Here is a 13,410-nt window from a genome sequence, read left to right as displayed (position 1 = left end):
GAGGCAGTTTTTCCAAAGTGCCTCCCTACCCCCAAATGTGCCCACCCTGTATAAATATCCAGGTGTGCTGCGCTAGTCTAGTTTAGGGGACCCAGCAGGACACCTCGTAGGGAAATTCCACTAACTTGTGTGGACAACGTCCTCTCGAACTTCCAGGTTTCAGATACTTTTCCAGCATTTTTATCCACATAGGCGGATGCTGCGTCAGGCCCGATCCGGCAGCGGCACCCCTAAGATCGCTGATAATGTGGCGGGGAGAGAGTGGGCACAGCAGTAGTAGATAAGACATAGTCCGACACTTTGATCAATAGAAGATGGTGCTGTGCCAGATTTTATTCCTAGGCAGCCCCCTCCCCAGTATTGATAGCCAGATGTGCCCCCCATATTAGGTAGCCCCCTCCCAAGTATAGGTCGCCAGATATGCCCATAGTATTAGGTAGCCCCCTCCGAGGTACAGATAGCCAGATGTGCCCCCAGTATATTAGGCACCCTGCATCCCCCAGTGTAGATAGCCAGATGTGCCCCCAGTATTACGCTGCCCCCCTCCCCGGTATAGATAGCCAGATGTTCCCCCAGTATTAGGCAGCCCCCTCCCCAGTACAGATAGCCAGATGTGCCCCCAGCATTAGGCAGCCCCCTTCCCCAGTATAGATAGCTAGATGTGCCCCCAGCATCAGGCAGCCCCCTTCCCCAGAATAGATAGCTAGATATGTCCCCAGTATTAGGCAGCCCTCTCCCCAGCATAGATAGCCAGATGTACCCCCAGTATTAGGTAGCCCCTTCCCCAGTGTAGATAGCTAGATGTGCCCCCACTATTAGGCAGTCCCCTTCCCCGGTATAGATAACTAGATGTGCCCCCAGTATTAGGCAGCCCCCATCCCCGGTATAGATAGCTAGATGTGCCCCCAGTATTAGGCAGCCCCCTTCCCCAGTATAGATGGCCAGCTATGCCCCCAGTATTGGGTAGCCTCTTTCCCCAGTATAGATAGCCAGATGTGCCCTCCAATATTAGGAAGCCCCCTTCCTCAGTATAGAAAGCCAGATATGCCCTCCAGTATTAGGAAGCCCCCTTCCTCAGTATAGATAGCCAGATATGCCCTCCAGTATTAGGAAGCCCCCTTCCTCAGTATAGATAGCCAGATATGCCCTCCAGTATTAGGAAGCCCCCTTCCCCAGTATAGATAGCCAGATGTGCCCCCAGTATTAGGAAGCCCCCTTCCTCAGTATAGAAAGCCAGATATGCCCTCCACTATTAGGAAGCCCCCTTCCTCAGTATAGAAAGCCAGATATGCTCTCCAGAATTAGGAAGCCCCCTTCCTCAGTATAGATAGCCAGATATGTCCCCAGTATTAGAATACCCCCTCCCCAGTATAGTTAGCCACATATGCCTCCAATATAAGCCAGCATAGATAGCCCAGTATAGATAGCCAGATATGGCCTCCAATATTAGGTAAGCCCCCTCCCCAGTATAGCTAGTCCGATGGAACCTGCAGTATTTGGATCCCCCCCCCCCCCCCCATATGGTGTCGCTGGGATCCCTCTTTAGCCCTGTTGCAGCATCTCCTCTCTATGACTCCCTCTAGTGGCACTGTTAGAGGGAGTCATAGACAGGCAACACTGAGACAGGCTAAAGAGGGATCCTGACAGCACCGTGTGTAGCAGCTACAAGTGCGCTCTGCATATAGCCAGGTGAGGGGGAACAGGTGCACCCTCAGGGCTGGCATCTCCCAAGCCTCGGCCCAACCCTGCCTCTGAGAATATGTACTGAGTTCCCTCACAGGGAGACATTAGCAGTATATCTTTTATGTCCTATAAGTAATGGACTTAATTTCTCAGCATGCCCCATAGATGCTCATATATTCCTCGGATCTGGTCATCATCTTCTTCTTCCCTTGCTCCATGGACCACTTCTGTCTGTGTTGGGACTTTTGTTAGAGGACAGGGTCAGCACTGGGACTCTGACTGGTCTGTGGCTGTGCTGCCAAAACAGAAGTCCTCACCAGAGGAGCTGGTGGGCACTAATAGTAATAACCTCACCAGTGACAAGGGCTCACTGGTGAGTAGAGTGGTCAGACAGATCGGTTTGGCAACAGACAGGAAGATACAGTACAGAATCGGCAGGCAAGAGGATCAAGGTAATTCAAGCAGAGTAGCAACAGGATCAGATGGCTGTAGTACAAAGGCGTTAAGCGAAAGGGAAGTCAGAAGAGAGAGCCAGAGTCATACACAGGTATCAAGCAATATATATCAAATAACAATAATAATCCTAGTCTGTGTGAAATTCCCGGTTTCCTCACGGATCAAAGCTGGATCTATCTAAGGGTCTGAGTGCTAACACGTAGCATTCGCAACAGCAGACACCTTGCAAGTGAAACCACGCTGCTTAACCACCCTGGCGTTCTGATTAAATCGCCAGGGTGGCTGCGGGAGGGTTTTTTTTAAATAAAAAAAAAACTATTTCATGCAGCCAACTGAAAGTTGGCTGCATGAAAGCCCACTAGAGGGCGCTCCGGAGGCGATCTTCCGATCGCCTCCGGCGCCCATAATAAACAAGGAAGGCCGCAATGAGCGGCCTTCCTTGTTTTGCTTATATCGTCGCCATAGCGACGAGCGGAGTGACGTCATCGACGTCAGCCGACGTCCTGACGTCAGCCGCCTCCGATCCAGCCCTTAGCGCTGGCCGGAACTTTTTGTTCCGGCTGCGCAGGGCTCAGGTGGCTAGGGGGGCCCTCTTTCGCCGCTGCTCGCGGCGAATCGCCGCAGAGCGGCGGCGATCAGGCAGCACACGCGGCTGGCAAAGTGCCGGCTGCGTGTGCTGCACTTTATTTGATAAAAATCGGCCCAGCAGGGCCTGAGCGGCGACCTCCGGCGGTGTTGGACGAGCTGAGCTCGTCCAGACCGCTCAGGTGGTTAAGAAGCGGAGGAGACCCTTCGGCCATATCTCCGCTCATCAGCCAATCGGAGACGCCGAAAGTCTCCGCTGACGTCAGCCAACCGGCCGGTCAGCTGACGCGCCTCCTTCCCGAATAAAGATCTCGTCTGTGCGCGGGCGCTCGACAAAGCTACTCTGTGAGCCACTGACAGTCCCCTCCTCGGCGTGCTAGACGCCGGAAGGACGGTAGACATGCCTGACAGCGAAACCGAAGCAGCTGCGGAGGTATCCAGACTTGCCCGCAGCTGCTTCTCCAGGGATCTTTACAGGCAGCCTCCATATTCCTCTCACTTCAGTTGTCCTTTAACCACCCTGGCGTTCTGATTAAATCGCCAGGGTGGCTGCGGGAGGGTTTTTTTTAAATAAAAAAAAAACTATTTCATGCAGCCAACTGAAAGTTGGCTGCATGAAAGCCCACTAGAGGGCGCTCCGGAGGCGTTCTTCCGATCGCCTCCGGCGCCCAGAATAAACAAGGAAGGCCGCAATGAGCGGCCTTCCTTGTTTTGCTTAGATCGTCGCCATAGCGACGAGCGGAGTGACGTCATCGACGTCAGCCGACGTCCTGACGTCAGCCGCCTCCGATCCAGCCCTTAGCGCTGGCCGGAACTTTTTGTTCCGGCTACGCTGGGCTCAGGCGGCTGGGGGGACCCTCTTTCGCCGCTGCTCGCGGCGGATCGCCGCAGAGCGGCGGCGATCAGGCAGCACACGCGGCTGGCAAAGTGCCGGCTGCGTGTGCTGCTTTTTATTTTACGAAAATCGGCCCAGCAGGGCCTGAGCGGCAGCCTCTGGCGGTGTTGGACGAGCTGAGCTCGTCCAGACCGCTCAGCAGGTTAAAGAGGTGAGACCTGTCCTGGATAGAGCCCTACACCATATTTACACAATAGCTGAGAGCGCTTTTTTATTTTCTTAGTTTGTGTTATGGTATCTCTTGTGTGGGAATGGCCAGCCCTTTATCCCTACAAGCATCAATGAGGACCCAAAACCTGTCACCAGCTCACAGGTTTTTCATCTGCCATTTTTCATGCTTCTATTACATCGCCTTCAAAACCTGACTGTTAACTGGATACTTAATATATCATGAAGAAACCTTTCAAAATTGTTTTAAGCTTGTATTTATCTTTTACCCCTTTGTCACCTCTCATAACCCCCCCCCCCCCCCCCTCTCTCCCCCATTTCACCTTGCCTAACCCTCACCTACCCACGCCTACCCTCTATATGTCTCCAGATCTTCACCTTCACACAGTCCTACAACACAGATAATCATGAGCGTATTATCCCTCTACAGATACCAACTTCCTGTACAGATCACATGGCCACCTTACTGACCATGCATGAGAACCAAAGTCACATGACTGAGAGGATATTAGACCTCATCCTGGAGATTATTCACCTGCTGACTGGAGAGGTGAGGAGGATTTTGGGAGGCCACATGACATCACTCTTATTGCTATTAATAAAACACACATGAATGGAGAGATGAGGATTCTGGGAGGTCACGTGACATCACTCTGATCTGTTAATAAAAAACACATGATGGGAAAGGTGTGAAGGATTATGGAAGGTCACATGACATAACTCTTATCTCTATTAATAAAACACACACCTGACTGGAGAGGTGAGGAGGATTCTGGGAGGTGACATGACATCACTATTATATTGTGCCTCTTTCTATTGATGTTTAAACACAGAGTTTTCTTCCCATGAAGTCTGGTGACCAGGTGACCATCACAGTCCGTCCAGCTTACTCCCTGATTCTTGAGGCACATAAAAAGAAGATTTTAGAGTTCACCAACAAGATCACTGAGCTGCTGACAGGAGAGGTAAGCGGTGCTGGGAATTATGGGACATCCAGTAAGAACAAGGTATGTGTCTAGATGGTGACTGTATCTTTGTGTGTGTCAGGTTCCTATAAGGTGTGAGGACGTCACCATCTGTTTCTCTATGGAGGAGTGGCAGTATATAGAAGGACACAAGGACCTCTACAAGGACACCATGATGGAGAATCAGCTGCCCCTCACATCACCGGGTAAGAGGAGAATATCATTTCTTGTAGAGGAGGGAGTAGTAGGGAGGTTCCACCTAGATCCCCCATCATCTGATAATCACATAGACAATGCTTGATTCACTAAGACAAATAGCATGCCTTATCAAAGTTAGCACGCCTTATCAAAGTTAACGCGCCTTATCAGAGTAGCGTAGCGACCGGTACAAATCCGCAGGGGCTCAGGGCAGGACGAGTGGTGCTCTCGTCATTGCTGATTAGCAGGCAGAAGTTCGCTATGCTACTCTGATAAGGCATGTTAACTTTGGTAAGGTGTGTTAACTCTAAAAAGGCATGCTATTTGTCTTAGTGAATCAAGCCCTATGTATGCAGTCAGTGTGTGTGTGTGTTTCCTACAGATGGAACCAGTAACCAAAACCCACCAGAGAGATGTACAGGTCCTCTTTATTCCCAGGATTGTAAACAGGAAGATCACACCACCCTCCACCATTATCAGGTAGGTGGAGCTGAGGGTCGGCTATTAAACTGTGGCTCTAGTCTCTATGAGATCGTATTCCACCAAATTATTATTGCTTTTATTCTAAAGATGTTAATTCATAGCTTTCTGTTGTAGGCTGAAGAACAGATTATTTTAAAAGTTAAAATTAAGGAAGAAGAGGAGTCGTATGTGAAAGGCAATCTGCAGTCTCTGGAGGAGGATGAAAAGACCGAGACAATTAAACAGGAGGAATTTTCTCTGCATATCAGTACAGGTCATTTGAATTATTTTTTGAAACTCTCAAAAGGTATTATTTCTGAAGCAAGGCTTGGTGTGAAGTTGTTGTTCGACTTTAAAAGCCACATTGCTGATCATAGGCATACCTCCACCACCACCACCAACTAATATGTCCTGCAACTGGGGTGGATATGCTTACACTATGTTCATAGCAATTTCTCCCCAAAAATGTATGTAAGTTGGGTGAGGTGAAGCTGTAGCTCAGTGATTAAAAAGTAGGTGTGGCAGTGGTGATGGGACATTTTTAGTGTGCCAAAATTCATGTGCCACTTCTTTGCTCCACATACTTACAAATGAGGAGGAGATACTGTACACCATATGAAAGGTCCATCTCCATTCCTTAGTATAATATAGTACCAACAAATGAGGAGGAGATACTGTACACCGTATGAAAGGCCCATCTCCATGCCTCAGTATAACATCACAGCACCAACAAATGAGATACTGTACACCATATGAAAGGTTCATCTCCATTCCTCAATATAACATCATAGTACTAACAAATGAGGGGGAGATACTGTACACCATATGAAAAGTCTGCCTCCATTCCTCAGTATAACATCATAGTACCAACAAATGAGGGGGAGATACTGTACACCATATGAAAGGTCCATCTCCATTCCTCAGTATAACATCATAGTACCAACAAAGGAGGAGGAGATACTGTACACTATATGAAAGGCCCATCTCCATTCCTCAGTATAACATCATAGTACCAACAAATGAGGAGGAGATACTGTAGACCATATGAAAGGCCCAGCTCCATTCCTCGGTATAACATCATAGTACCAACAAATGAGGAGGAGATACTGTACACCATATGAAAGGCCCATCTCCATTCCTCAGTATAACATCATAGTACCAACAAATGAGGAGGAGATACTGTACACCATATGAAAGGCCCATCTCCATTCCTCAGTATAATATCATAGTACCAACAAATGAGGAGGAGATTCTGTACACCATATGAAAGGCCCAGCTCCATTCCTCAGTATAACATCATAGTACCAACAAATGAGGAGGAGATACTGTACACCATATGAAAGGCCCATCTCCATTCCTCAGTATAACATCATAGTACCAACAAATGAGGGGGAGATACTGTACACCATATGAAAGGTCCATCTCCATTCCTCAGTATAACATCATAGCACCAACAAATGAGGAGGAGATACTGTACACCATATGAATGGCCCAGCTCCATTCCTCAGTATAACATCATAGTACCAACACATGAGGAGGAGATACTGTACACCATATGAAAGGCCCATCTCCATTCCTCAGTATAACATCATAGTACCAACAAATGAGGAGATACTGTACACCATATGGAAGGTCCATCTCCATTCCTCAGTATAGCATCATAGTACCAACAAATGAGGAGGAGATACTGTACACCATATGAAAGGTTTATCTCCATTCCCCAGTATAACATCATAGCACCAACAAATGAGGAGGAGATACTGTACACCAGGGGTGCCCACACTTTTTCGGCTCGCGAGCTACTTTAAAATTCGCCGAGGCCAGGAGATCTATCGATGTTTCAAATGCACCTCCCCCAGAAATGTAGTTAGGTATAGGTCCCTTCAGTATAGGTTAGCCGGGTATAGGTCCCTTCTGTATAGGTTAGCCGGGTATAGGTCCCTTCTGTATAGGTTAGCCGGGTATAGGTCCCTTCTGTATAGGTTAGCCGGGTATAGGTCCCTTCTGTATAGGTTAGCCGGGTATAGGTCCCTTCAGTATAGGTTAGCTGGGTATAGGTCCCTTCAGTATAGGTAAGCCGGGTATGGGATCCTTCAGTATAGGTTACCTGGGTATAGGGCCGGTGTCTTCCCGCGGTGGTGTCCAGGTATTCAGGCCTGGCTCCGGTGGGCAGCGTGAGTGGAGTCGGAACTCGGAAGTTTTCCGCCTCTCCTCCCGATTGGCTGCGCGCCTCTCCTCCCGATTGGCCAGGCTCTCTCCTCCCCTCCCCTGATTGGCCAGGCCCTCTCCTCCCCTCCCCTGATTGGCCAGGCTCTCTCCTCCCCTCCCCTGATTGGCCAGGCTCTCTCCTCCAGCGGCCAGCAGCAGAAACTGCGTTATACAGCTGCTGGCTGCTAAATTCAATGGGACGCGGCCAAGAGGCCGCGATCTACCGATCAGGCGGTCGCGATCTACCGGTAGATCACGATCGACCTATTGGGCACCCTCTGCTGTACACCATATGAAAGGCACATCTCCGTTCCTCAAGTATAACATCATAGTACCAACAAATGAGGAGGAGATACTGTACACCATATGAAAGGCCCATCTCCATTCCTCAGTATAACATCATAGTACCAACAAATGAGGAGGAGATACTGTACACCATATGAAAGGTCCATCTCCATTCCTCAGTATAACATAGCATAGTGAACTTGAATCCTAACTGTAAGAATAGAAAACTGATCTTAATATGTTTCCCCAACAGATGGGCAGTATTTTGGGAACCCTTCTGAAGAACAACTTATCTCCCCTTTAGATGATGCTGCAGAAGATAATGGTGTCAATCAATGTTCTCCAGAAGGAAACCCCATTACAGAGACTACACATCACAGACTTGAGGAGAGATCACCAGATCCCTCTAATCCTGTGGAATCTCATAAAAACCCAAATATCATCACTCCAAGTTTGAATTCAGGACATCACAGTGCTAATGAAGGAAGTATTCACAGCCCTGGGCGTCGGTTCTCATGTTCAGTGTGTGGGAAAGGTTTTACCCGTAAAGCAGGCCTGCTGAATCACCAGAGAACTCACACTGGAGAGCGGCCATTTTCATGTTCAGCGTGTGGGAAAACCTTTATTCACAAAACAGGACTTCTTAGCCACCAAAAAACTCATACCGGTGAGCGGCCTTTTTCGTGTTCAGTGTGCAGAAAAGGTTTCCGACACAAAGGAGGCCTTCTCATTCACCAAAGAACGCACACCGGCGAGCGTCCCTTTTCCTGTGCAGAGTGTGGTAAAGGCTTCAGCGACAGAGGCAATCTTGTTAGACACGAGAGAATTCACAGAGGCGAGCGTCCGTTTTCATGTGCAGAGTGTGGGAAAAGCTACACACAGAATGGAGACCTTATTGCACACCAGAGAGTTCACAGAGGTGAACGTCCTTTTCCTTGTTCAGAGTGTGGGAAAACTTTCACAACAAAAGGATACCTTCGTTCTCACCAGAGAACCCACACAGGCGAAAATCCTTTTTCCTGTGCAGAGTGTGGGAAATCTTTTTCTCAGAAGGGACATCTTGTTAAGCACCAGAGAATTCACATTGGTGAGAGTCCATTTCCATGTTCAGAGTGTGGGGAAAGTTTTGAGCAGCGAGAAGAGCTCCAGAGGCACCAGAGAAGTCACCCTAGTGAGCAGCCTTTTTCATGTTCAGAGTGTGGGAAGTGTTTTAAACAGAAGGAAAACCTCCAGATCCACCAGAGAAGTCACACTGGGGAACGGCCGTTTTCATGCACACAGTGTGGGAAATGCTTTGCCCGTAAAGGAGTTCTTCTCATACACCAGAGAAGGCACGCAAGTGACCGCCCCTTTTCGTGTGCAGAGTGTGGGAAAAGCTATATTCTTATGTCAGACCTTCGTAGACACCAGAAAAGTCACATGACCATGCCTCCGTTTTCTTGCTGATGGTGCTTGGATTGTAAAATAGATATGTGATGTTATTAAATACGGACACACTTGCTATGTATGAAGATCACTGCTACACACTAATTCTCATTTCTTTTCTCACTTCCTTGATATGGAATTTTCAATATTTGGGTTTTTTTTTGGTTGAACGCCATGCAGCCACAGATGTTTATATGTAAATTCCATTGTTGTCACAGAATTATTGTTCGAACTGTAGGTCCTGTTTTCTTGTAGTTTTATTTAATGAATTGTTATATTTAAATTTCAAGACAACTATGACTTTTCAGATAACCATAGTAACATCACTGTGGAGTACAGACCACCCAGGAACTCATTCTTTACTGCAGGAAGAATTAGCAGCAGAAACAGGAGAGTTTCTAACCCATTGCAGCACCTGGACTGATCCACTGACTGGCTGTAGTCTTGGATGCTAATACAGTATCTACTATTTTATGTTAGAGAGGCAGTCTAATGACTGTATTTTATATGCACATAAAAACAAAGTAAGCAGGCGGAAAGAAGTTATTTTTCTTTTGTTACCTCTTGCAGTATGTGGAGATGAAATAAATGGATTTATTTTTTTTCTTATCCAAACTGAAGTGCACCATTTAAAGGTAATCTGAATTGGGAGCGATATGGAGAATGACATATTCATTTCCTTTTAAACAATGCAGGTTGAAAGACTGTCCTGCTGATCCTTTGCCTTTAATACTTTTAGACATAGACCCTGAACAAGCATTGAGATCAAATGTTTCTCACTGAATCCTGACTGCATTAGCTACATGCTTGTCTCGGGTGTGTGATTTAGACACTACTGATGCATGGAAGATCAACAGGACTGCCAGGCAACTGGTACTGCTTAAAAGGAAATAAATATGGCATTCTCTATATACCACTTATTTCAGGTTCCCTTTATAACTTCTTTGGGGTATTTGTATTCCTTCTTCGTCTGTGTGCCGGGGTCTAGCTGGTAAGCTTAGTGCTGTGGAGATGTAATAGCAGACAGAGTGTGTCCCAGTGGTTGAGGAGGCTCTGGCCTGTGTGGGTACATTTCCAATAGAGAAATGCACCCTGTATGTATTTAGAGAGTTTATCCTGTCTAATTCCCCCCCTCATCTGTGCCTAATCACACAAGTAGTTTGATCTCTCAGCTCCATGTCAGATGGCTGCCTCAGCAGAGCAGCTAATTTGTAAACACAGGATCTTAACCCTATGTCTGCTTCCATGAAAGCAGGAAGCAAACACACTGCAGATTTATTGCAGGATTTTTACCAGCTGTAAAAAAGAAATGTTTGTCTTTAAAGATTATTATGCTGTTGCTTATCTTTTAGAGCAGAGAGGACATTCTGGGCTTGATTCAGTAAACTGTGCTAGTGTTAGCACGCCTGTGAAAAGCCCTATATCACACCTAAAGTTAGTTTAGGCGTGATAAATTCACATCGCACTTGCGAAATGGCGCATCGCGGTGCGACGAAAACAGGGCATGGTGCGATGTTAAGGTCGCACACAATGCGAACTTATAGGCGCATCAGGTGCACTGTTTTCCTCGCATCGCGATGCGCCGTTTCACGCACACCGCGCCGTGCGCGTGCAAAGTTTTGCGCGCTGGACTTTTGTGCGCAATGTGAATTTAGTAAACGGTGCTAACCCGGTTAGCACCCTAGTTATCACGCCCAAAGTCTTTAGGCGTGTTAACTGAGTTAGCACCGTTTACTGAATCAGGCCCTCTGAGTTTAGATCCACTTTAAAGGACCACTAGTTACAATTTTAAGGTTCATTTTATAATGGGTGGCTGCATCTTTTTGGTGTTCAATTATGTTCAATTAGAGAGCAGCCTTCCAGGCAAAGAGCTGAATTCATGTCTCATGTCGGCTCATGAATTCACTACTTGTGAGATTGGCAGACAGTGTTTCACATAGGTAAATGGGAGACAGATTGTTATATTAGGAATGAAGCTTTTCTGCAGTTTTTAATTCATAGCGATACAGTGAAGAATGAGTTAGGATGCTTTCTCAGTGGGACGTTGAAGTCCCACGTTACAGCACCCAGTAACGCAGCCCAACTCACAGTAATGAAAAATCAATGGGCTGTTCACAGTGCCCACGTTGCGTTACATTGTAACGCTACACATTGAATGAAAGTGCAGCATGCTGTGCGTTATACTGGCTTTAGCTGTGCTAGACTGCTTGCACATGCTCAGTGACTAGCCACATGGCTAATATTCACTGCACTGTGGTGACGTAACCTGGACTCGTAGTGTTGTCCGGATCATGATTGATTCGTTCATTTGATCCGGATCTTTTTTGTGAGTCGAATCATCCGGATCATCACAATGAACGAATCGGTTCACAGTGGATGTCTGTCTGGAACAAACAAGAACATACAGAATGTACAGTGCAGGGAAAGTCGTGTCCTGCTAGTCATTTCACCCCCAGTCTGCTTCCCTAGTAAAATGATTCCGTTCAAAGATCCGAATCTTTTCAGTGATCCGATTCGAATCATCCGAATCCTTGAAAAGATCCGGACTACCCATCACTATCCTGGCGCAGCTATTCTATCAGTATAGATAGAACGAAAACAGCGCACCAAGAGCTGCATAACGCGGCTCAATCTGATGTCCAACTTCAACACCACCCTGCGTTGCATTAGGGGCACGTTATGCAACCTTAGCATCCCCTAAAACGCAACGTCTTGGTGTGAAAGAGGCCTTACACTGGCTTGTTTTTTTTATCAGCGAATTGTTTTACTGCCTTCTGATAGCTGTGCAACAGGTCTTGGCATAGATTATATCAAAGAGGAGTACAGATAAGTGAATGTTGATGTTTTACACCCCACTTTGGCTACTGAGGGACTCACTGCCCAGGGACAAAATGAATTAATTTGTCAGATGAGACACACACACTGGTAACTTCAACCAATGCTAAAATACCCAAAAATGCTTCTGTCCATCCCCTCTCCCCCCCCCCCCCCCATGTGGACTCTCCCTAAATGCCTATGGCCTATGATGCATATTTACTATGGTGATGTGTACATTAGAAGTTAAGGAATTATAAATAAATCAGCATTCCTAATGAAAAAAGGTATACTGAAATTCTGCTGAATTTGATTAGGATTAAGAACTAAAATGCCATTCAAGTACACCTCAAGTGAGAAGTACATGGTGGCTGCCATATTTTTTCCTTTTAAACAATACCAGTTGCCTGATCTCTGTGGCTGTGGTAATGTCTGAATCACACACCTGAAACAAGCATACAGCTAATCCAGTCAGACTTCAGTCAGAGCACCTGATCTGCATGCTTGTTGGGGTCTATGGCTAAAAGTATTAAGTCTGGTACACACTTTCAATTATGATTGGCCAATCACTGACCAATTTTACCACCTCCGAATAGTATAGGGGCCAATAGATATTGAATACTATGAGCAGATTGTGTAGGTGAACCCTTATACCACATGGAGGTTTAAAATTTGTCAGTGACTAGCCAATTATAATTGATAGCGTGTGCCAGGCTTTAGAGGCAAAGATTTGTAGAGAGTCCCTATTCAGTGTGCAGCAAGGTCTTATGTACAGTGCACAGCCCCCAACCTCTCTACCCCTCCCCAAGTGCTTTGTACTGTAATGTAATGCACTAACTAAATAAACAACTCTCAGTTTACCTGTGCAGAAATTGAGGGGGCCCCTTCCAAAGCTTTGCAGGGGGGCAGTGATTTCTAGTTACACCCATTGTTTAAAAGGAAATACATGTGTCAGCCTCCATATCTCTCTCATTTCAGGTGTGCTTTACTGAGGCTCTGTAGTAACATATAGTAGATTGAAGTAAATTAGTCAGGATACCCATTTTATTGTAATTCTCCTGGTTTCAGCATCAGAAACACTTCCTAGATCTATATAGTGCTGTATATTGGTATATAGCCCCGCCCTCCCTGAGATGCTTAGCCTAGGTTGATTAGCTATATGGAATTCATCCTGCCCCAGCCCCCCAAGCCAATATATTTTTTACTGGCTTTGGAACTCTTAGGGCTTGTCTCCACTAGAGCGAATCTGCATGCGTTTCCTGCATG

At 46.7% G+C, this 13,410-nt stretch overlaps 2 protein-coding genes across 2 annotated transcripts in view; one reads left to right on the top strand and one right to left on the bottom strand.

The window, feature by feature from the left end:
• The window catches only part of LOC137537092 (zinc finger protein 300-like), a 14,494-nt gene extending 4,597 nt beyond the window's left edge, over window positions 1–9,897 (top strand). Inside the window, exons 3-8 of the mRNA XM_068259233.1 lie at window positions 4,218–4,337; window positions 4,621–4,752; window positions 4,835–4,958; window positions 5,333–5,430; window positions 5,548–5,686; window positions 8,159–9,897. Of these exons, the coding sequence (XP_068115334.1) occupies window positions 4,218–4,337; window positions 4,621–4,752; window positions 4,835–4,958; window positions 5,333–5,430; window positions 5,548–5,686; window positions 8,159–9,351 (1,806 nt within the window). The 3' untranslated portion in view covers window positions 9,352–9,897. The remainder of the gene's footprint in view (window positions 1–4,217; window positions 4,338–4,620; window positions 4,753–4,834; window positions 4,959–5,332; window positions 5,431–5,547; window positions 5,687–8,158) is intronic.
• Window positions 1–13,410, bottom strand: part of LOC137535252 (zinc finger protein 585A-like) — a 201,856-nt gene that overhangs the window by 56,632 nt on the left and 131,814 nt on the right. The window lies entirely within an intron of this gene.

This window comes from Hyperolius riggenbachi, chromosome 10 (assembly GCF_040937935.1).
Source record: "Hyperolius riggenbachi isolate aHypRig1 chromosome 10, aHypRig1.pri, whole genome shotgun sequence".
In the NCBI taxonomy this organism is placed as follows: Eukaryota; Metazoa; Chordata; class Amphibia; order Anura; family Hyperoliidae; genus Hyperolius; species Hyperolius riggenbachi.
The sequence above is the reverse complement of the archived record's forward strand: the minus strand, read 5'-3'. Positions and strand labels throughout refer to the sequence as shown.